Genomic DNA, 23,992 nt, shown 5'->3' with positions numbered 1-23,992 from the left:
ACACTCGTTCTCTCGATGTGTCTTATCCGATTGATTCTAGCTTTTTCTCTCTCGGCAATAACCGGCAGTTTTTTCTCACGCACGCGTATACACATCGCGAAGTGTTTTTTTTACAAAAGAAACGTTTCTTCTGCAGAGGATGAAGATTGACGTAAGTACACACGCGACAAATCATTCGTTCGCGGAAACCCGCAACGCAGCAGCAGCGACGCGGTTAATGACAAAGCCGTGTTTTCCTATGTGGCTCTCCGCACGCGCGCGGGAAGCTAGCATTAAATCGGCGATGCAAACGATTTCTTAGAAGTGGCCGTTTCATCCGAGTATATATATACACACCTACAGCCGAGGGAAAGAGCGAAATCTTCTGTACTTTATTAGCACGCACCGGCTGAGTTACGGCGCGGGATGTCGTCGATAAATTTTCGCCTGTGTATCAACGCGAGATGTATTAGCTCGTAATGGACTGCGCAGCGAGCGGGAGGAAGCGGAGAGTAATGGAAAAGCGCTTTCATTACTCAAAAATGTTATTAAATCGGCGGCGAGCTGCGAAGATTAAAAGTCGCGTTTATCGAGGTGCCTCGCTTCGACCTCGGTGAGATTGGGCTCGAAGCGTTATAAAAGTTTGGGTCTTATTTTAGGAGGGATTACTTAGTTTACGGCGAAAATCATACTCGATTCATTTTATTTTCAGCATCGATAATGAGTGCGGCGAGGAAGCAGAAAAAAGGCATGGGTTCACGGTCTGCAAGTTTGAAGGAACACGAGGAAACCAAGGAGATAGGAATAAACGCGTTGAACGACGACTGCTTAATGCACATCATGCCGTATCTGCCCATCGTAGACAGAGTGAGAATAGAACGAAGTATTCGAGTTGATGCATGGATGATGAAATTTAACGTTACCCTAACTGTAATGCTCATTTTTCTTTTTTCATTTAGTAAACGTTGGCAGGCGGTAAGTCGTGACGCGTGGTGTGGCTTCAAAAACCTTAATTTCAGCAACGAATGTTGGGGATTCAGTACAGCCAAAACTTTGACTAAAGTGGATGACGTGATTATCCAAAAGATTTTGAAACGCTGTGGAAAATTCTTGAACCTGATATGGTTTAGTTCGGATTCCAACATAAAACTGGATCCCATCTTACTGAAGAACGTGGCGAAATTGTGCCCCAACGTTCAGCATCTCGACGTCTGGCGCATCTATATTTCGCCCAAGAGCTGGAAAGCCTTATGCAAAAACTGTAATAAACTCATTTCTTTTGCTGCGAACGGCTGCACAGACGACGAACTTTCATTGCTTTTTGATAACAATAAAAAACTCGAGAGACTGTCCGTTAATAACTCCGAGAGAACTGCCATTCTATTGAGAGCATCATGTTGGTAAACTGTCGAAAATTAACGCTGGACAACTTTCATGTGAGGCCCTTGGAATGCATATGGCTATTTCTGAGTTTCCTAAGATCTAATCAATTTAAAACGTATTCGCAGGTGATAAGAGGTTTTCGCAACCTGAAGCAACTGACTCTGGAAGAATTTTATTTTGAAAACGGTTTCACGGAAGACATCAGCTCATGCTACAAAAGCTTAAAATATCTAACTCTGGCATATGGCTACACTGAATCCCTGCATCAGATAGCTAAGCTAATAAATCTTAGAACGCTAGATCTGTCAAACGAACCAGTCGACGAAGAGCTACTCGTATCAATTGGCGCCAACTGCAAGCTTCTCAAGGTGGACATCTCTGGTGAGAAATTTTAAATTCTCTACCGATATTGTGTATCATTCGAAATTAGACAGCGCCTCAGTCGTGGCTTTTTTCTTCAGATTGCTCACGGGTGACAAACACTGGCCTCGCAAGCATCGTCTCTCTTCCGGACCTCGAGTCTCTGTGCATCCAGCACCTGATCAACATCGACGACCAGGTGTTCTGTGCAATGTCTACTCTGCGACAGCTGGACTGCAACTACTGTACGAATATGCGAGACGCCGGGCTTATAAAGCTTATTGAAAGGTCCGAAAACCTGGAACATCTCTTTCTGGAGAATTGCGATTATATATCGAAGGAGTTGCTAGAGGCGGCTGTAAAAGCGACGAAGAAGCGAAAGAATCAGGTCATGCTCAAGTTGCATCTGCGCGATAAGAATATTCGACGGCTGAAGGCTAGCGTCATCTCGCCCTTTTTGCCTATCTTTGAGACAATCATCGACCAGTCGGAAGGCTTTTATTATTCTGGACTTCAATCTTTTGTGGGATCTTACCCGTTCATTGAGGTACAAAAATTCACCAGCCCTTAAGTTTCTAATTAACAAATACTCAGGATGTTTTTTTTACTTTAAACATAAATTATAATTATAGATAGAAATTTCGAAAAGTGTGGCACTAGAGGTTTTGTTTGTTTACGTCAATTCTTTTTACCTTGAATCTAATATAAGAATTTTTTAGAATCGTATATCGATTTTCTGAATCAGCACACTAGTGCCGTTTTTTCAGTCGTAAACACTAGGCCGCTCCATGACGTATTTCATCCCGACATAATTTCAATTCGCAACGAAATCAAACTTTCCGCGCGTTCCATCAGCGTAAATCGCGCTTTTTTTTGTTCGTCTCTCGCCCAAAAGCTCGCGCTCTCGATTCGTTAAACACGAATGCGAGAGAAAGAGAGGGAGAAAAAAACAACGAACCTCGTAGATTTCCCTCGAGCGTTCGTTCAACTCTGCAGCCTCTCATCGGCATCAACTCTTTTTTTTCCTTTCATCAACGCGCCAACTTGGCGTATTAAGTCCGAAATCAGTAGTTGTAGACTGCGGAACGTCTCTCTCCCTCTCACTCTCTATAATTCCGTTAGCTCGTCGACGGCGGCGTGATTCATGACGCCGGTGGATTATTTGCGCGTCTATTAATCCAGCAGCAGCAGCAGCTCGCCCTCTATCGAAGAGATATAACGCCGAGTCCTGAACTTCCTCCTCTCTCTCTCTCTCTCTCTCTCTCTCTCTCTCTCTCTCTCTCTCTCTCTCTCTCTCTCTGGCGCGCGCGCAAGCAAGGACGACGTCGGGGGAAATTCCAGTCAAGCGACGGCGCGATTGCAGGCATCTATCATGCCGCCGCCGCCGACGCCCTGCACCGGCGTAATTCGTACGTACCGCCAGTCAAACTTCGCTTTGAGCCCTCTCAGTTGTGCCGCTGCTATATAGCTGCGGGATCAATCAAATCTCCTTTTTGTCAACGAACGACGAGCAGCCAGTGTTATTATCCTCGCGCGCAGCGTAGCTCTCTCCTCTTTCGAGATCATTTGTCGAGGTCGCTTCGTTTGTTTTAGCGCTTCGCGCGCACCGGCGCCCGGATTATCGGAGCGCTGGATTTCGACGTTCTTACGATCCACTACTTTCATTAGGGACGCTTCGTTCACGATTTCTCGACGATTGAATCGTCTGAAAATCAGTCGTGCTCACCGACTTTATAATCGATAGCGACATGCGAACTCACCTGCAGCCGAGAAGCAGAAAAGCACTAGCCGAGACACTTCGTCCTTTACAGCCAGCTTAGAGCGCGAAACTAGTCTAATTCCCCCTCTGTATAACGCCGAATCCTCAACCTTCGCACCAGGGGCGAAATCCCGGCTCACTGCGCGGTCCTCGAAAAAAGGGGAGCGCGCATCATTATCCCCCCGTGGCTCGTCGCGCGATTCATTCAGAAATCATCGTCTCTCTTATTCGCGCCCTCGTAATCTCTCTCTCTCTCTCTCTCTCTCTCTCTCTCTCTCTCTCTCTCTTTCTCTCTCGCTCAAATCTCGGGCTCTCGCGTGTATAGCTGCCCTCTTAACCCAAATGAGCGTGACTTCAAAGCGAGTGAGCCATGACTTTTTTCGGCTCGCGATGCAGCCTAATACACGGTCGATCGTTATTAGACGCGTCGGATATAATCCAGCGAGCGGATATCAACAAGTCGACTGCTGCACTCAAAAATATCTGGTGCTCTCAGCAATCAGTGGGATGTATCTTATATATCGAGACGGGCGCCTGAGGGGAGAATTGTCTGCGATGCAACCTGTTACTTTGACGGCGCGCGTAGTGCAGCGACAGTTCGTCAACCGAGGGTGCAGGGCTCGACAACGGATCGATTCGACGCCAGGGCGAGGAACGTAGATAGTCGCATACGTGATGCGAGTCGAAAGAGGCTCGTGTTCGAACTTTTCTCTCGAATGCGTGCACGAATGCGACATTTGGCTCGGGCTCTCCGGAGCCGTCTAATTAAAGACACCGCTACATTAATTTGGCAGGCCGCGCGCGGCATCCCTTAATTCCGTCGGGCCAGGCTTTCTCTCTCTCTCGCTCTGATTTACGCCCTCGTTGTACGGCGTATACACAGCCTCGACTTTGTACCATCGCGTCTCCGAACCTACACTGTATAGCCCGAGGTAAGCCCTCCGCGCCGCTGCTCACTGTGTACACACTGCGAGGAGGTTATACGAGATTCCTAATAAGTCGAAGCAGGCCTCTTGCCAGCGAGCTTTTAACGAGCTTTTCTTTTCCAGGCGGGACATATTCATGAAGTGCCTGCCGTTCCGCTCCGTAATTAAAGTATAAATTTCCGCGGTCTTAGCTCGCTTTTTCATTCAAATGCGCCGCGCTCTGCGTTATAGCCGAGCTTTTGCCTGGATTTTTCAGGGGAGAGAGAGAGAGAGAGAGAGAGAGAGAGAGAGAGAGAGAGAGAGAGAGAGAGAGAGAGAGAGCTTTATCGGAAAGCCTTTTGCGGTCTCTATAATTACTCCGGATATAAATTTGATACTCGCGCATCTGTCGCGCTCGCGAATTTCGCGGGGAGGGATATAGGGAAGACGGAAATGCAACGCGCGTATGCGCGCGCGGCTTTTATTTCGATTTTTACCAAGTAATCGTAGCGGCTCCCGTGCGCGCAAAAAATAAAGCTTCGCAAGCGCGGGCTCTTTTTTATCGCTCGCCCTCCTCCACTGCGCGTGTGTATATCTGTATACAGTAGCCGAGAGCGCCGATTCCCGCCGGACGCAATACATTTTACGCTCGTTGCGCTGTAACGGAAAGACTCGCGGTATAAATGAAAAAAGAGGCATAGAAAAAATGTATAGGCGTTCGCTCGCGGATTAGCGCATCGAAATGATGAATTTCGCCGGCAGCGAGCATTCAAGCACGAAGCAGCGGCGGCCGGTTATAATACAGGCAATAACGCGTAAGCAGCCGCAGGAAGTGCGGACCGTCGCGTTTCCACCTGGCCGAGTTTTTCGACCGGTCGGAGGTGACGTCGGCGCGCTATGGCTGCGATGTACAATTGCGAGAGCTGCTCGATTATATCGAAAGAGGTCAATTGGAAATCGAAACGGCCGCCTCCGAGCTGCTCTGTGTGCACGTGTAGAATACACCTATGTCCGTGGGTGTTCTGGAGCGTTGCTGAACGCCGCGTCAATCGATAATAAGATCTCTGTTGCAGACTCGCGGGGAGAGATTGCGCGTTGAGAGAGAGAGAGAGAGAGAGAGGTGTCTTATGCGCGCGAAGCTCTCGGGGGAAATGGTAATAATTGATTAGGGGGATGAAGGGAGTGGCTTATGTGATGCGGGAGAAGGAGGATGTGTGTTTGCGTAAGCGATACCGTTACGGAGGTATATTCTATCCGCTGTGCGGCTTTCGTATACGGGAGCTTCTCGCGCGATTGAAAATTTATTCGGTGCGATGATTTTCCGCGATGTTGCTGCTGTCTATACACCCTTAATTTTGGGATTTATTTATACATACTCGTCGAGAAGTCCCACGTAACATCGTACGTAAGAGCTGCTTTTTCTTGCCGTCTTAGACATTATTATTTAAAATTACATTCGTATACCCACTTTTTCCTCGTATCGCAGCCTGCACTTACTCTTTCCGAATCGCGTTTTTCCTCTCGCAATTTGCCGGTTCGTTATACTCCTCGGCAGAGAGAACAGCATTGTAGAGAGAGCAATAGCATGATGAAACGCGGAAAATGTAGAGCGCGCGTATGTGCGCGATAATCGAGCTATTCAGCGGTATTAATGATTCAAGTGCCGGTACCTATATAGCGTATAATAATCCCAAAGGCTTCTGTGAGATCTCGCTTGATGGATCGGTCGAAGGCAGGGATTTTTAATTTTTCGAAAATTTCCACAATTCGTCATCGCGACGTACTGCAGGCGTTATTTCAGAGTCATTTATTGTTCGCAAAAAAAGTAGCTGTCATTTCGCGCGCAGCGCACCGTCGTAATTTCTCGCCGCGTTACAACGCAGCTCGCTGGCGATACAATTTTCCGGCGGAATGAATTCGGCTGGAAAATAAATTTCTCTCCCACCCTCGAAAAAAAAAAACAGAAACAAAAAGTATAATGTGGGTTACATCATCCGGAGAAATAACGATAACAATCGCGGAGAATGTTCACGGTCTCCCGAAACACACACGCACGAGTCTCTCGTTGTCATCTCCGGGCAGCAGCAGCGCAGTAGCTAGGCTGCACTTAACCGACATTCGTCATGTGTGTAGCAGCGGCAGCAACTCGTGTACGTGACGCGCGTGTACACACGTGACTCTCCGCGCGGCAGTCTAATGCCGCCATATTGATTGGGCTCTTCTCTCGCGCTCGCTCTCGTCACATTGCGTAATGTCATTTACACGCCGCTTACACACACACACATGTGTGTACGTGGATCCCCCTATCTTCTATAAACTATACGTATGTACTGTGCGCGGCGCATCGCGATTCTCTCTCCGAGCGCTTTTATCCTATGCATAGAGCAGAGATAGTCGATCGCGAGCAACGAGATTTTATCGGAGCTTTTTGCTGCGTTCGTTGCGCCGGATAGAGCGATCAAGTTAAGTAGTTGTATGCTACGCTAGAGACGTCAGTTTTTAACGCGAAAATTTCGCTTCGAATCGGCGTCATCGCAATATTTATATCGAAATTATGCTGATATAGACGTTTAAAATTCAGCGCGCGCCCATCGCCGATAAACACGAATCGACTCGGCCACTAATTTCTCGCGCAGTCCAAATAATGCGCGAGGGAGCGACAATAAACACATCTCCGTTAAAATACGCGGAACGGCTCAGCGGGCTTATGCACCCTCCCCCGAAAAAAAAGAAACTCGCCCGCGTTATACGACCGTGTGTACACGAGAGCCAGTACACACACACAGCGACGCGTTCATAGTCGTAAATATAGCGTTCGATCCACTTCTATACATACGTACACATGCGCATAGTGCTTGGGTCGCTTTTTTATTCGAATAAACAAACGCTCTGCTCCAACAGCAACGAGTCACGTAACGCCGAGAGCGAGTCGAGTCAATCAGCGACCATTGATTCGCTCCATCGTCGCGTGTCCTTCTTTTAATGATCGAGTAATCATCGGCCGCTTTTCTGCTCATATATACATATACATGCAGCAGTCCCTCGGCTCACGTGATGTATTCACAGCAACAAAAATAGACGTTTTAATGAGCGAGACGCGCGCGTACGTATACGTGGCGAGGGAATAATATTAAGCGGCAGTTGAACGCATTGTTGTTTGTTTTGAACTCTCCGCGCGTATATAAAGTAGTCCCCGGCCGTCTTGATGCATAGGCGACGCGCTCGCGTTTGACAGCTCGAATTCTCTCAAACAAACACGATATTTCTCGGCTGAGGTATCTGGCGCGGCGCTGATTTATCGTTCCACGAAAAACATCGTCAACTATATTTCGCAATATAAAGCGCACGTGGAGCGAAGGCAAAATCGCGAGAAAAAAGCGCGTCGCTTATTGCGCGTTCGCCGGATCGTTACGTGCAATTTGTTGGACTTGCGTGAGAGAGAGAGAGAGAGAGCTTGCGCGCGCGTGTACGGGGCGCTTTTGGCCGGCCGCGGCTAAAAATACCGGCGCTTCGGGCTATTCTCGCGCGGCCGCCGCCATCTCGCCGCCTTGACGTATTGAGAGTCCGCCGCGCGAATGGGCGGGAGATATTTAAAACTAGAGAGCGGCCGCGGCGAGCTTGCGAGCGATGCACTTTTATATACGCTCTCTCGCGGTGCTGAGTCAGCTCGCGAAAAATCCTTCTGCTCGATACGCGTATCTCGAATACTTTGCGTGACTCGGGTCTTGGGAATCCGGATGATGATCCTTGTCTTCGAAATCGTAACGTTCGAAGCTTCCAAAAGGAGCTTGTAATTACTTTTTACCGCGAGCGTGTTCCCGGCCTGCGGTGCACAGCGGCTCATATTCCCGCGAGGTAGCCTTCCGACGACGCGGAATATATAAGACTCGCCGCAAAGTGGATTTAGCCGAGTTTGTCGCCGAGAGCGCGGAGGCGGTAAACTCATCAGACGTCGAGGATTAAGCCTTTCGCTCGCTCGCTTGCTGTCCATTTTAATGAACGTTAACTGTTTCGCTCACTCTCTCGTAAAATGCATTTTAAGCGCGCGTCGAAATTAACGCTGAATTACAGCCCGAGCGTAGATGAGCTTTTTCGCGGCGGGCTGTAATTTTTCAGTAATTGCGGTACGCGCGACGGATATGCTCTATGGATTAGCGCCGCGGCCGCCTCGGCTAATTTCAGGTCTCTCGATTAATTATCGGCGCGACGGGTTTTGATGCAGCGGAGAGATCCGAAATCACAGAGAGACGACCTTCCCCTCGTCGACGTCGTTGCGTCTGTCTCTTGACCTCCCCCTTCGTCCTTTTGTTTCGCCCTCGCTCTTCTCTCTGTGTGTATCTCCGGCTAGCCTTTTCCCAAGGAGCTAAGTAGATTACTCAACAAGTGGCAGCCAAATCCTGCGCTGCAATCGTAGTAGCAGCAGCCGAGGAGAGTCGCCTCGCCGCGTAACAGTTTCAGCGCCGATATCGAGTCGAGTTTCATGACTGCGATGTGCCGAAGATCGGAAACTGCTGCGACGCTTCTACGCTCTGTCTTACGCCTGCGCTCTGCCTGGGGTATCTTTGGTGCGGATAAGCGATAACCCTTGACCTCCGCATTTGTCCCTCGTCTCTTTTACTCTATCGTTCCTCGAGCGCTCGACACCTTCCTTCCGTTCGCTCAAAAAACCAAAGAAATCCAAATAGGTCGCGAAATTTCGGTTAAAAAAAGCAGCGTTGATCGACGCGAAACAAGTGCGCAAACAAAAACACGAAGTGCAGCAAAGCAATCCCCCCGCGAGCAAAGGCAAATACGCGAGTAATGGGACCCTTGGCGCATATACACTGCACTGCACGGCCGAAGGAATCTCGAAAGGTCAGGAATGCCGCGGCCATTATATCTCGAATCGATATAATGACATCTGGCGTATACAGAGCGGGCATTTCGTGTATAACGCGCTCAGCGGCGGCGGCGTCCCTTCATCATTTATTTCTGCGTTCTCTTTTTTCCCTCGCGCTCTTGCTCTCTTGTACCTCGCGTTTAACGATAAATATGTCATTAAGACGACCGCCCGCTCGGATTTACCTTGCTCTCGAGTGTTTTTCGCCTCGACGGCTTTTATTCCCAGCAGCAGGAGCAGCAGTAAATCGCGATTAACGACGCCGTCGAAATTTATTCAAAAGTGCCCGGTAATTGATTTAATCTCGAATTTCTCGCGACCTCGTTATAAACATACAGAGACAGAGAGGCTGACGCGTATCGATCTATCGACACCGAGGAAATATGAGTCGCATCGCTATCCCTCCCCCCCCCCCCCTAAACAGAGACACACACAAGAGTGTACAGAAGCAGCGGCGGTAGTCATTGTCAGCGGGCGGTTAAGCGTCGCTATCTAAATTAGAATCGGTGACAACAGCGTTCAAACGGCACTTTGCGCAGCGCTGTACATACAGTACGACGACTGTTGCCTCAAATCGGCTGCTTTACGCGGCTGTTATCGCGAGCGTTACTGCCCGAGCGCATGCTTCATGCCAATGGACTCGTGTTTCGCTACCCCCGCGAGCTTTTGTTTCGCCGTTAAATAAATCGCGAAGTACGTGACTCGCGCGCTGAATTGCCGGGGGGATTCCTCGAAGTCACGGGCGTGTGTAAGTGGCGCTAACTCGTCGAGGGGCGATAGTTTGTTGATTTGACATGGAGAAAAGAGACTATAAGAATTCGGTTTTTTGAATTCGAAAGTTTCGGCGATGGAAACGCCCTTATGGATATAATATAATACAGGCGCGTAGGCATACACTTACGTCCATCCGCGACCTTTTATTTTCACGCACGACTAAATTTTGTTTTTTCTGCTTAGGTAAGCCGGAGCGATCCTGGTTTTATGAATAATATACGAGCTGAACGTCGCAGCCGATAATAAAGCGATTTTCAAATTACGACGAGAGAGAGAGAAAAAATCATTCACCGACGCAGATAGGAGGAAAAAGGTAATCCGTCGCGCGATAAACCGACAGTCGATGGCTTTTCCCGCTGACGCTGTTATACAACCTGCCGATAGTAAAAACCGAGACGGACACGAAGGGTCTCCCTCTCGATTTTTGCGCAACGAAATAACGATTGAAACCGTCCGAGCGCCTTGATATGTATGAATACAAATTTCCGGCGATTAGAATCTCAGAAACGGGAGATTCGCCGATTGATTCGAGTACACACGGCGCATACAGTCTGATAAACTGCTACATCCCAGAATGCGCTGCGTATAAAAATAAGAAGTCTAAGGTGAAATCGATTATATAGAAAAGTTGGCAGACGTTGTGTGCAATGCGGATAAAAGACGCAGCGGGGGATGTACAGTGTAGTTCTCGAAAGCCGAGACTAGGCAAATTACGGTAAAACCGTGAAAAACGAGAATCGAGAGGGGGTAAGACGCTCGCCCCGGACGGACGGACAAATAGACAAGAATAAACAGAAACTGGTTGATGCCCGACGAGCGAGCGAGCGAGAGAGAGAGAGAGAGAGAGAGAGAGAGAGAGAGAGAGAGAGAGGAGGAGGAAAGTTGGAGCAAGATAAATAGAAAGCCAGAGCGAAACAAGCGGAAGAACGAATGTTCCATTAAGCCGCGAGAGAGAGAGAGAGAGAGAGAGAGAGAGAGAGAGAGAGAGAGAGAGAGAGAGAGCGGCGTGTATAGGGAAAACACGCCCTGGCTGCGCGGGGTCGTTGAATTACCTCCGATATTGTGATCGAACTCGGCTTTTTTCACGCGTGCGTGTGGGTCAATGAAGCATCACTCGAAAACCGCGCGAAAACGAAACATACACCGCGTAACTTTCGTATAAACAACCCCGCAATCATCCCCCGTATAAGCGTGCAGTTGCGCGGGAGGGTTACGAAAGCGGCTCTTTATTATTTCTTCGAAATTCCGCCGCGCGTGACGCAATTCGCGCTCTTATCGCCGACGTGCAAACGTATACAACGCGCGGCGCGAGCCGATCGATACACCCGCGCCGCATCGGCTCTAATGCCACACATCTATAAGCGAGCGCGAATTTTGGAAGCGGTTATCAGTATATGGGGCTATACGCTAGTTATGCCTTCGAAATTCCGCGGAATTAATGTTTGATCCACATTCGCATATCACCCGGAGGGAGTTTTCCATTAGCGCAGCGCGAATGAAGTACCACCCGCTGCGTGGGAGAGGCTAATGGGAATCCGTTCGCGAAGTCAAGGACTGCCGAAAACACCGGGTCCGGTATTAGGAAGTGAAATCTCCATCTCTCTCTCTCTCTCGAATGGAATAATCGAGCGACTTATTTTCAAAGGCTCATCCTTATGAAACCGCGTCCCAGCTGCTGAGAGAATGCCGAGAGGATAATTCAAGCTATTAACGAAGCGCGTAAACATTTACGCTCCAGCGGCCGACGCTCGCGACGATCCATCTTTCGCGCTCGGCTTGGACCCCCGGCGTCATAGTCGCGCGAGGAGATGCGAATAAAACACGTGCGAGCGCGAGCCGCCCATCTGGCGACTGATGTACTTCCCGACGTAGCGCACGCACATACGATGCGCTTTATTTATAGCCGATGAAAAATTCGCACGAGTATACGCGGGGAGAGTCGGCGCGGTATTATCCAGCCAACGATATAATGAATGAAGTGCGCTATATGTATATATGCAGAGCTAGAGCGATCGCCGTTATCGCGGCATGACATAGGTCAGGCTGCTGCGCTCCGGTTGCCTATAGCTCTCGGCTATCTTAAGCTCCCCCATTCACGCTGGTAAGCCAGATGAAGAGCGAGCCAACCGATCTGACCCCTTACAAGATCCCTGCGAGCGCTTTCTCTACGTCTTCGGTCCTTTGTAGCGAGTGTCCACAGCTTTTATTATTTATATCTTTCCAAATAACGCTTTATTTTAACGCGCGATAAAATCCACGCACCGAAAATTCGAACTGAATATGGAACGTAACTTTTCATTAAACGCTTCATTACGATTTAATTCGCGATAATGCGCGCACACGCATGGCTCGGTACATCGTGGCAAAGGATTAACTTCTATCGCTGGCACTGATTCAGACGAGTTTCTCTCGCTTCGCCTATATAATTAATGTGCTTTAATCTCCCCCCCCCCTACACGGAGCCGTATACGCGTATGCATCGGCGCGTTTAAAAAAAAGTCATCGGCGACGAGAGAAAACAGTGTGTGTATCTTATCAAGAGATACTCGTCTCTGAGTGTACAGTTCCATTAGTTCGAAGCATGCGCGCGGCAAAAGGCGGCACGAGTCGCCGGTGAATTATCGTCGAGGCAGAGCTTTTGCTCTTCTTTTTCGCCTGCATTTAGGTATGAGAAGAGAGATAAGGATGTTATAGGCGTTTACGCAACGATTGCACTCGGCGCTGGGACCGATAGTGACAAGGTGGATTGGACTGCGATGAGACTATCGCATCGCGGTATTGTTTTTTTTTTTTGTTTTGGAGCTGGATATACTGGAAATTTTTAACGCCGTATATTTTGAGACGTATCTTCTACGCGCGGCGGGATCAGTTTGAATTATCGCGGCAGCTGTTTTCATCGCGAGATTACTCTTATCTCGGGGAAAAGCGCGAGGAAAGCACCGACTCTAAGACTCTCTCTCTCTCTCTCTCTCTCTCGCTCTCACGAACAGGCAGTGGTTTATACGTGTATATAATCTTATATTCAAAGTCAGCGCGCGTGAAAAGCCGTTTTATTTGGCTTTAGAAATTTATATTGAATTGTCAAACTGGCTTTGCTGCGCCTACAAAAGATCCTCGCGGTCGCTTCAGGGATTTTCAGCGAGTATGTTTCGATGCATATTTCGAGGCTGCGCGAAAATGCTCTGGTCTCTGCATAACCGTTTTGGACTGGCCTTGTTCGGATATTTGGTTCTTCACAACGACGCCAGGTGGCGCATGTGCGTTTTTCACTTTCCCGCATCGGAATACGCTCGGATAATGTTCATGTAGGGGTGTGCGACCTGCGTGATCGTACATTTTTGTTTCATGAAATTGGCCATTAACAACGAACGAGAGCATTGTAGGCGAGGTCGTGAGTCGTCTCTCTCTCTCTCTCTCTCTCTCTCTCTCTCTCTCTCTCTCTCTCTCTCTCTCTCTCTCTCTCTTCGCACAAAAGCAGGAAGCACCTCGTGAGAAAACAGCTACTGTAACTCGCATACCGATTACGTCGCGAGCTGCGCGAGAAAGAAGACGCCGCACGTATCCACTCTCGAGTCGTTGAGCCCATGCAGCTGTATGTGTGTGTCCGTTAACGAATATCGTACAGCTGTACGTTAAATACATGCTCGCGAATAAATTAGGCGCCCCTTTCGACCTAGTTGCGTAATTCGAGTCCCCTGCGCCTAGCATATAATAGTATGCATAAGAGCGAAGACGAAAAGTGTCTCTTCTGACCGATGATGATGGCTGTCTGGAAATTATTGGACACGCGCCCGATCGCGTACCTACACTGAGAAAAATTTGATAGTAGAAATTACTATTTGGGATAGTAATTTGTACTGCTTTTCATAATAAATTGGTAACAGACTTTTAAGATATTAGATTTTACCATCTAAAGATAGTAATTTTTGATGAAATCGAATTTTTTTAAATTTAATTTCAATTTCGCTTAGTTCTATATTTAACACACACCTCTTAGGTACTTCACGCTGTTATTACTTTATTATTTATTATTTTTATTGATTATTATTATGATGTTTGGAAGAAAGAAAGAGATTAAATTTTTTTTGCGGCGACGGGAATCGAACCTTCGGAGCTCCGGTATGAGAGTCGAGTGCGCTGACCATTTACCTAAACAGATCTGTTACGTAAAAAATTTCAGATCTAGCTAATGTATTAATTGACGTACGAACTAAAGTTAATAAACATTAACGACGATTAATAAATAATAAAGTTAAATCAATAGACACAGAAACTCATTATTATAAAATAAACGTAAAATGTCAACTAAAATACAGATTACCGCAGAAAAAAAATTAAATTCAAACCTTACCGGCTATATTATAATTTTCCCCACGTTTTATAGTACATTTTACCATCTTAGGTAGTGAAAATTAAAAAATTAAGTTTTTTGAAAACCGTAACAATTTTTACTATCCGAGATAGTAAAAATGAATATCTTTGATAGTGAATTTTACAATGAAAGATAGTAAAAATTACTAGCTTGTCTGTTACCAAATTATTAAAGTCAAATTTCTCTCAGTGTACGTATACTATATAGTAGACGGAGTCATTATTCGCTGACCTCGATTAAATACGCGTGAGCGCGAGGACTCTCCGTGTAGTCTGTCAAAATAATACGGGAGGAGATGAGAGCTGAACTGCGCCTCCATTGTGCCCGGGCCTCCGAACAATGGGGACATACGACTCGACGGCGCTTATGTCACTGATATCTTTTTAAATACTCGAATTGTTCAGCTCCTTCCTCTATTTTTCCAGAGAAAATAATATCCAGACGGGAACGTATTTTATTTCAAGCTTCTTCTTCAACGATCGCGCGCATTGCTCCGCCCGCCAAATACGTATGCCTCGGAGGAAAATTTTTCACGGTTATGTAGCTTTTAGGCCCTTTGATGGAAAAGCGAGATTTCGCGCATCTCTCGATTAATAACCCGAGAGGCAGCAGTCGGTCAACCGCGCGCGGATTTTCCTCCGCGAGGCCTCTTCCGCTTTCACTCTCCTTCTCGGTATCTGCTTGTTCGGCCATTAAAGCGAGCGGCTTGCAATTACGGTTAAAAATAGCAAGAGAGAGAGAGAGAGAGAGAGAGAGAGAGAGAGAGAGACTCGAGGAGGAGTCGCTGCTGCTACCGACGCTGCAGTTTCGCTCTATTGCATCAGAGCGTGTACCCTCTCGCGTATAGCTCTCAGTCCGCGCGCGCGCGCGCGCACACGAGAGGTAATCATCCGAATTACTCGGCTAACTTTTCAATCTCGAGAATCTTGGCGCCGCGTCGCAGCCTTTGATCTTCGCGATTTATGAATTCCAGCGACACAATCGGCTTGATTAATAGCCGCTAGTTCGCGACATTCCAAATCGATTAATCATACACACGCGCGAGGCATAAGTGTTTACTCCGAAATAAATCTCGACCTCGACTTCCGGCCCTCTTTTCGAAAGGTCCCAAGGCGGAGGAGTCGGATATGCATAATTCATACGCGGTGCTGCGAGAGAGGGTGATGAGTCCGCGCGAGCGCGAAAAAAAGAGACGAAAATGAAGAGAGAGGGAGAGCTCCCACGATGAAAATCCAAGCGCGCGGGACTATATACACGGCGAAATTCGCGCGGCAGCGTTTTTTTTTTCAGTGCAGCGCGCGCTGAGCGAGCCGCCGACGAAAAAGTCGATTGCTGCTCATTCAGCGAGAAATTGAACCGTCGCCGATTATTATTATACGTTTCTCCCATGGGCCGGTGTGTGGATGCAGTCGGCTGATTTTTTCGAAAAATTCCGTCTCGGAGAATCGACGCTCTTTTTTTGCGAACGGTTCTATAATCCGTCTTTATCGAGTTAACAAAAATGTTCCCAACCGCGACGTTTCCTCCGCAAATCTCTCTCTAGAGGTGTGCGTACATAATCCACACATTATACATACACGAGTCAACGTTTGTCTCGAACACGTGTCCGGGGGGCGATAAGTCGTCGGGCATACAATACAAAGGAGCGAACCGGTTAACGATACAGATAGCGCGCAAAAAAAGGCGTTACGTATATATGCGAGAGCTTCTTCGAAAGAAAATGTCAAAGGCTATATTTCGCTGCGCGTAGTGCGCGCGAAATATTGCGCGACGATTATGTGCAGCGCTATCGTAAACGGCGCGCAGCTAATTGCTGGCATTATTTAAGCATTAGAGCCGTATACTTTATCGCTCTATTTTCTTGTAATGGACTTTGCTATCGCGGCCGTTTCTCTCTCTCTCTCTCTCTCTCTCTCTCTAGCGCGCGCTCTCGCGCACTAATAACAATTATACCGATATGCGTGTGCGCGTGGTTATGATGAATTTTCTAAAACGTTCGAGATTGTCGATACTAATCAATTCTCGTTCGCACAAAGCTAACGTCTGTGCGTTCTCGCATTGTGCGTCCGGCACACAATCGATCGTTGTTCGGCGAATAAACAAGAGCATTTGAGATTTTTCCATGAACGAACAATGAGCCGAGCTCTTACTTCAGGTCTCGAGAAAAAACGCGCACTCGATCGCCGACTAATTGCTCTATCTGTACTACAATGTTCCTCTCTTCGATCGAGAGCAAATTCTCGCTATCGATCTAATCTAATCTGATTTCCCACAAGCTGATTAATTTTAGCCTCTCTCCTTAACACCTGCGGATCGAAATTTTTCCTCTTCATTGAGAAAGCAAAAAAGCCCGCGCATTTTTAGCCTCGTTCATTCATATAAGCACACAAACATCGTGCAATCGATAAATCGCTGAAAAACAAAGTCGAGAGCAGCGCTATTTATTCCAAGAGCCTGCGCATCCATTATATAGAAACCGCGAGACACAAGCACCACGAGGACGACGTAGTGTTACGCGACTTCATTCAGTCGTCGAAAAATCGATGCAACTTTGCCAACTCGTCGCGTGCGTAAATGTATACGGCGCAAGTTATCGCGATCGTTATTTACGCAAGATACAAACACAAGGGGTAAACGAGAATCACGGCGCGTATGGGGAAAGTTTCGCTCGGGAAAATTGGCATTCCGCCGGCGAAGGAAAAAACACGATAAGGCGCCGCAAGTTTATGCATATGAGAAGAGCGAATGAAAAGTTTTCCGCGAATACATCGGAATTGAAACAGAAGTTTCTCTAGTGATATCTCTGGAGAAAAAAAAACAGAGGAATAAGCTGTGGACGATCGATTGGCGTGCGGGAGAGACATAATCGGAAGTGCGCGGTTGTATATCTAGGGCTATGGAATAGCGAGACCAGAAATAGAAAGAAGCCTATAGCAGCTCCGATTTAAGACGGCGCAATCGTCGCGCCTATAGCTCCGACTCTCGTGACGTGCACAATGCACACATACGACGACCTCTTTCAATCTCTGATGACAATGGGGAGGTTGTAACCGAGAAAGAGTGCGCGCGCGCGCGTTTCCCGTATTTCGATTAGCCTGTGTGTCCAGCGCGGCCTCCGATCGATTTCGAGCATCCCACATATACGCGGGACGTTTTCCGCGATTGCCGCCGATCCCGCGGGCTGCGTATAACCGTATACATATATAGCGCAGAGAGAGAGAGAGAGAGAGAGAGAGAGAGAGAGAGAGTTTCTCCTAACGAACGATGGACGCACCGACGGCAGGAGGAAACGAGAGCAGCGGCGCGTTTAACTCTTGGAATTCTCGGAGTTCGCTGCTCAAGTGGATAGGGAGGGAGAGGCTCTCTCTCTCTCTCTCTCTCTCTCTCGATGCAGCGCCGGAGGGCAATAAATAATGCAAGATACGGATGCGGAAGAAAAGAGGGAAAAGCGCATTACGTTGGAATGCCGGCGCGCTGTTACTCTCGCAGAGCTGCGGGGAGGGCCGAATATTCGTTTATTGAGAGAAGTGCGTTGTGCGAATTTTTCTCATTTCGGATGGACGACTCCCGATTTTTCCAAGACTCGGAATTTTCCAAACGGAGTAATTATTCGCGAGATCGCGTAGATTCCGCAGTAGGTACGAGTTCGCGCGTACACAAAAGCGAGAGAGAGTGAGAGAGGCAATGAGCGCGAGCGAGAGAGAGAGATAGAAATGGAACACAAGCAATACACAGCGGCAGCAACGGCAGCGGCAGCGAGAGCTAGATCAACGAGAGACAGAGAGGCAAGACAATACCGTACGTAAGGCCGAGACAATGAACGAGCGCGATCGAGCGAGCGAGCAGGAAGACAGAAGAGCGACGGAGAGAGAGAGAGAGAGAGAGAGAGAGAGAGAAAGAGAGAATGACTTATGTAACGACAGCAAATAAACGCTAATGAGCCCGTGCTCCGCCTTGCTAGCTCTTCTCTCTCGCTCTCCTTTTCTCGTATTCTTTTCGTGTCGTGACTCACCACTGTGTGCTGTGCTGCGCTGCAGAAGGACCCTGAGCGCTATTTGATAATACTTGCTAATACACGAGTAGCGCGCGAAAACAGTACGTGCGTCAGAGAGACACACACCGCGACTCTCTATCTTCCTCTAATTGATCGTCTAATCCAACGACGATACGCTTTTTCGCCTCTATCAAGAATCGGCGATTTCGTTCGCACACTCTGAATTTCCAGCGCGCGGTGAAAGCCTTTTTATTCTCCCTATAATTGCAAACGAACGCGATCGCGCGAGCAAACTGCCGTCGCGCACGTGAGATTTATCTCTCCCTCTCCGATGCACGTCTATTACACCGGCAAGATACACACGAGATGACAACTCGCGGAAAGTGTGTCACTTTCGTATCAACGAACGCGCGCGAGAGCGCGATCGATTCCCCGCGCGCTCTGCAGTGTATAACTCGCTGTATACCCGACGTCTACTCGCATGTGTATATAATATTTTCGAGTCCGAAGTTCCTGCCGCCTTCCGAATCATCGCTCGGAGAAAATTCAACGCTCGTCGACAGCGCGCGCCCCCGATAAATCGCTGTACCAACACACACACACACACACACGAGAGACGCGTGCGTCCAAGGCCAAAGGCCGGCCGATGAGCGGAGGCTTGGCGGCCATTCAAGCACGATGATCGGTTACCCAAGCGCAACCTAAATTTTCGCTATATGTGTAACGGACGCCTTTGTACCCTCGCCTAGATTTGAGAGCATCGGCTGCGGAAAACTACGCGGGCAGAGAGAACGCGTCGGTAGGGATGCTCTGTTTTGCAGTAGAAAAGGCCCGGCACTGGTAAGGCCCGTCCGATAACACTGATAAGCAGACCTAAACCAGCGAACACAAGTAAGCGGGTGTAGTTAAAGCATGAGCGGCCCCCTAAGCAGGTCCAACGGAAGGCAGCTCTGACATACCGCTATCTGTGCCCTGGGCTCTGAGATTCCGATGAAGGAAATGGCAAAGGCCCATACGCGCCACCTATTTTCGCTGTCCAGAGACTCGGTGGCGCGAAGGAGAGGCCAGTCCAATGTGAGAATCTAGACGGCTTGTTTGTGTTCCGCCGAAAGTCTTATCGTCTCTCTTTCTGTACAAACTGCGCGTGTATGTGCACACGAGTCCATTTAATACCGCTGCTGATGCGTCGATTTTTTTGCTGTTTAGAAGCCAAGTTCTCGCGTATACAAGACGGATAGAGATAGGGGCCGACTTAATTGCAGACGGCCGGGTTATAACCTCGAGCTTATCTGTCTCTCTTTCTCTCTCTCTCTCTCTCTCTCTCTCTCTCTCGTGCTGCTGCTCTCGGGAGAGATGATCGCAGCCGCTGCATCCGTTATCTCTCTCTCTCTTTCTTGGATTAGACAAAAGTGTGTCCCGCAATCGTTATGTGCATCGACACGCTGCTGCTTTCTCCGAACTTGGCTGCGGCGCCGAAAGACGTGACAGTCGCTCGGACAAATCTTACCTGGACTAGTCTGCCAAGACAATCCCCCGATGAACATTTTCCTGAAAAAATAAAAGAGACATCCATCGTCAGCATTGCGCATAGCCTCGAGAGCCGCTTGCCGAAATGTGTGCAGAGCAAGCGGCGCAGTTATACATAGTGTCATTTACGTCGTCTCGACCAACCAACGCAGCATAGGAAAGTACAGAGGAATTCGGCGCGTGAAAAGCGCTTTATCTGCGTCCACTCGAATCAGCTGTTATCGTTTGTTTACTTCTCCACTCGACTCATAATGCGCGCGTCCGATAAAACTGACACGTTTCCCCCCAATCCGTAAGAGATCTCGTCGCGCCGATATACTCCGATTCCGTGAAAAGCTCTCGTTACGCAAGGTCGCGTGCCTGCGGAGATGTTACACGTACATGACGAAACGAACCACTTAAAACTTGTCCGGAGCAAGTTTGGACGATTATTCAATACCTCAGCAGGCAGGAGATCTCCTAAGTATATCGAAAACTGCAACGACTGTGCGCACAGCGTGTGTGCTGTAACCCGCGCGAATTCCAGCGCGAGTCGGCATCCACACCCATGCACACACATAGAAGCGGTGTATAGAGCGTCACGTGGTCGCCGACGTATTCGCGGAGGCCAGCAGCAGCAGCAGCAGCCAGGCATCGATTTTCCATGCTCAACTACCACTGCGCTATATACCCACTAGCATGCATGCACTCCCTCCCTCCGAGTGTCTGTCTCTCTCTGAATAGGCGATGTAGCGCCGACGGTGCGTCTTTACACGCGCGTGAGAGCCAATTTTCCCGCAGAGAGATCGGCGCGGCTCTTCTCCAGCAGAGGCCTTATGGAAATCGAGCGCTGGTCTATAGGGTTCGCCTGTGTGCGGGGGGTCGATCGATCAGGGCGTGTGTATCGGAATGTCGAGAGCTCGAGGCTGATTAGACGCCGACGTGCCGCAGTGCAGTCCGGCTAATGAAGTCCGATTGACTCGGCGCGATGATTGCGCTTCGCATGAGAAAAAAAACTCACCCACACACACACAGACAGACAGACACACAGCGCAGACGGAGAGTACATAAGGGAGCGGTGCAGGATCGAAGCCGCCGACGTCGGTTTGTTTTCCTTCGCGGACGGACAGAAAGATGCAGCGTCACGGCCACGTGTTCCCGCATCGTAATTTAGCAGAAGCAGCAGCAGCAGCAGCAGCAGCAGCGTCGCAGAAGAGAGCTGCGAACATATCGCTGCTGCAGGCTCCCCTCCGAGTCTCCCTCCCCTCCTCCGCCCTCTCTCGCGCCGTGCTTTAAAGCAGCCGCAGCTCTCCCCTTTCGCGTGCGCGCGCGCAACCCACCCATCCCGTCCGCTTATCGACCACGTGAGCGCCGCTGCCGCTGCTGCCGAGACTCCTCCGTCCCTCCCGGCTGCAGCGGCGGGTGCAAGAGGGAACGAACTGCCATGTAACTACTGTGCGACACACACACACACACACACACACTCACTCGATGCTTCGAAATTTTTCCAGCCCGCGCGTGCTTCGATCGGCGACTCGAGACGCAGCTCTCTCAGAGGGAGCTTTGACGCGGGGCGGGAAATTTGAGTTTTGTATCGTCATGGAAAAGGAAGGAGGGGAGAGGGGGTTGCTTGCTGCGGCCGTGTGTGAGAGAGAGAGAGAGAGAGAGAGAGAGAGCGCACACGCACGTATATAAGCACCACGTGGGATTTTTGCCCGGCGCGTTCGTTTGGGGTACTCGGCGCACACACGTGTATCGGTTGGTTGGTCGGTCGAGCGATAGCGTGATAATGAGAGCTGTGAGTATGTACCCTGGGTCGTTGGGCACCTCCGCCGGCGATCCGCTCGCCACGATCTCTTGACTCTGGGGCTCCATCTCGTTGTCGCTGCTGTTGTTGTCGATGCTGCTGTTTGACACTACGACTGTCTCGCCACACACGTGCTGCCGATCTGGTCTCTCTTTCTGTTCACTGCGCTGCACAGGGATGCGAGGTAACCGGCACTTTGATATACAACTGCACCACAACACACTGTGTCTTCCGGCCGGGCTGTCAGACGCACAACACGCTATATACCGAGACGACACAACTCAACCCCCTGGGCGGGGAACGAACGAATAGCACGATATTTAAACTCGGCTGCTCGCTCTCGGGTTCACTGGGTTCACACTCGCACACAGCTGACAGCGGAGAGTGGTGTCACAGTAGTAGCACACGGGACGGTCGGACAGCTCCGAGTGCGCCGGGTGTGTGTGTGTATGTGTGCGTGTGTGCGCGCGACGAGGGTGGGCGCTGCCGCTCGGATCTCTGACAGCTCTCTAGCTCTAGCTAGCTAACTCCGAATCTACGTCGGCGGCGAATACTCTCGGCGACACTGATGCACTCGACGACGACGACGACGACGACGACGGAGACTACTACGCGACGGGCGCTGCCGGGCTGTCTGCTCGACTGCTGCACGGAGTTGTGGTAGTTGTAGCAGCAGCTCTCTATGCCCTCTTCCTCTCCTCACTCACTCACTCTCTCTCTCTCTCTCTCCCTTTCGTTCGCTCGCTCGCTCGCTCTCTCTCTCTCTCTCTCTCTCACTCTCCTACAAAAACACAAGCTATCGTGCGACGCGCTCAGCGAGAGGTTCGACGCGACACTGCGCTCGCTCTTGCTCGCGTATATGTGCACGCGCGGCGGCTCAGGCCGCTTCGGAGCCGGGCGGACTGCACTGCGCTTGCGCGAAACGGCGGCGGCGGCATAGCGCGAGAGTAAGAGAGCGAGTGAGAGAGGGAGCTCCACCGCCGCCGCCGCCGCCGCCGCTGCTGCTGCTCATGCTCGCCGTGCACTTTTCTCGAAGCCGCTGCACTGCGCACTGCAGAAGACGGAGATGCACTCCGCGTCTTGTTTCATTCCTCGCTCGTTCGTACGGTCCGATTCGGCGTCGATTTCCGTGAAAAGCGAACTTCGTTTCCCAAGCGCGAGCGTTATAAATATTAACGGCTCTAACTGTAGAAGGCGGCTAACTGTAGATCCGTAGATGGTCGCCACCGCCCAGTTGCCAAGGCCGCGTGATATAGACAAATAATCGCCGTGTAATTAATGAATGAGTCATTCACGCGCGCTCGCCGACCTATAACTAATCGGCGTTGCGCAACGCTCTGCGCGCTGCATTACGCGAGCGATTCGACTGCGCCGCTAGTGCATCTCGTTGTACACGTAGTTTATCGTTAGCGCGGCTGAATTTTAAAAAAAGAAAAACGATCACAGAGAGCCGAGCGAGCCTCTGCTTCATTCAGCGCTGCAGTGACGCGTCGCTCATTCACCCGCGCGTAATGTACTCCCACGAGGAGATCGCAAACGAGCGCAAGTCGCTGTGGCGAGTGTTTGGCATCGCTTGACCCGACCGAACGACGTTTAGCTTGGCGCTAACTAGTATAGTTATGCTTATTCGTCTCTTTTTCGAGATATTTCTCTGGCATTTGTTTAGAAGCGATGGCGCTGCTGTCTGCAACTGACGCTACAGCGCCGCTGACAAATGGCCCGTCTTGCTCTGCTGTTGTTCTTGGCCCTTCGTGTTTTACAAGCGACGTCGCTGCGATGCCAGGTGCGAAGAGAGACGCGACGTCGTCGGATCGAAGCGCAACGGCATCGGGAGACGCGTCGAGCTCCCACGCAGGCGCCGCGAAAATACAGCTAGAGAGATAAATGCAGCCGATCCGGCAGCCCCGAGCGATATCGTGCGAGAGCGAGTGCTCGGTCATTATTTCGCACGCAGCGATCCGCGCGCTCTGGGATTCCTCGCCGAGGATCGATTTTTACCTGTGCAGTGTGCTTGCGTGTGTGTGTGTGTGTATGGAAATCCTTGGGCCAGTCGAAAACTGTTTTGATTCGCGTAGTAGGATTTAGCGACCGATCATTGTCACCCCTCAATTCGCGTTTGAGATTCGGACAGTGTGCTGTTCTCGAGGTCCTTTGAGATATCCGTTGGGGCAATCAGGAGCGTGTAATCCTTAATACGTCTCCCGCGAGGATCGCCGAAGCTGCCAATCAGCCAACTCTCTCGAGGAGAGCTGGGCTATACCGCTGCATCTTAAG

At 49.7% G+C, this 23,992-nt stretch overlaps 2 protein-coding genes across 20 annotated transcripts in view; one reads left to right on the top strand and one right to left on the bottom strand.

Moving 5' to 3' along the window:
* LOC100122401 (RNA-binding protein Musashi homolog Rbp6) overlaps positions 1 to 22,566 on the bottom strand; it is a 542,632-nt gene extending 520,066 nt beyond the window's left edge. For 8 of the 19 annotated variants that reach the window (XM_016981711.2, XM_016981715.2, XM_016981718.2 and 5 more), the window contains exons 1-2: positions 21,722 to 22,566; positions 19,913 to 19,953 (exon numbers count right to left, since the gene is read on the bottom strand). In XM_016981711.2, coding sequence (XP_016837200.1) covers positions 19,913 to 19,953; positions 21,722 to 21,786 — 106 coding nt within the window. In that variant the 5' untranslated portion in view covers positions 21,787 to 22,566. The remainder of the gene's footprint in view (positions 1 to 19,912; positions 19,954 to 21,721) is intronic. The other 11 variants (XM_016981717.2, XM_016981714.2, XM_032596999.1 and 8 more) reach the window with 2 other exon arrangements.
* Positions 698 to 2,306, top strand: LOC116416137. The gene is made up of 4 exons (XM_031923219.1): positions 698 to 846; positions 939 to 1,415; positions 1,488 to 1,743; positions 1,824 to 2,306. The coding sequence occupies exons 2-4, from the start codon at positions 1,374 to 1,376 to the stop codon at positions 2,291 to 2,293; spliced, it is 768 nt and encodes a 255-aa protein (XP_031779079.1). The 5' UTR covers positions 698 to 846; positions 939 to 1,373; the 3' UTR covers positions 2,294 to 2,306.
* Positions 22,567 to 23,992: the final 1,426 nt, after the last annotated feature.

This window comes from Nasonia vitripennis, chromosome 2, assembly GCF_009193385.2.
Source record: "Nasonia vitripennis strain AsymCx chromosome 2, Nvit_psr_1.1, whole genome shotgun sequence".
Taxonomy (NCBI): Eukaryota; Metazoa; Arthropoda; class Insecta; order Hymenoptera; family Pteromalidae; genus Nasonia; species Nasonia vitripennis.
Note: the sequence above shows the minus strand (reverse complement) of the source record. Positions and strands in the feature narration are given on the sequence as shown.

What these genes read in the sequence shown, in the direction of transcription:
- LOC116416137 (XM_031923219.1), top strand. Translation starts at nt 1,374, where the DNA reads ATGTTGGTAAACTGTCGAAAATTAACGCTGGACAACTTTCAT. An exon ending in TAACGCTGGACAACTTTCAT is followed by an intron (nt 1,416 to 1,487) that starts GTGAGGCCCTTG and finishes ACGTATTCGCAG; the next exon opens with GTGATAAGAGGTTTTCGCAA. An exon ending in TCTCAAGGTGGACATCTCTG is followed by an intron (nt 1,744 to 1,823) that starts GTGAGAAATTTT and finishes TTTTTTCTTCAG; the next exon opens with ATTGCTCACGGGTGACAAAC.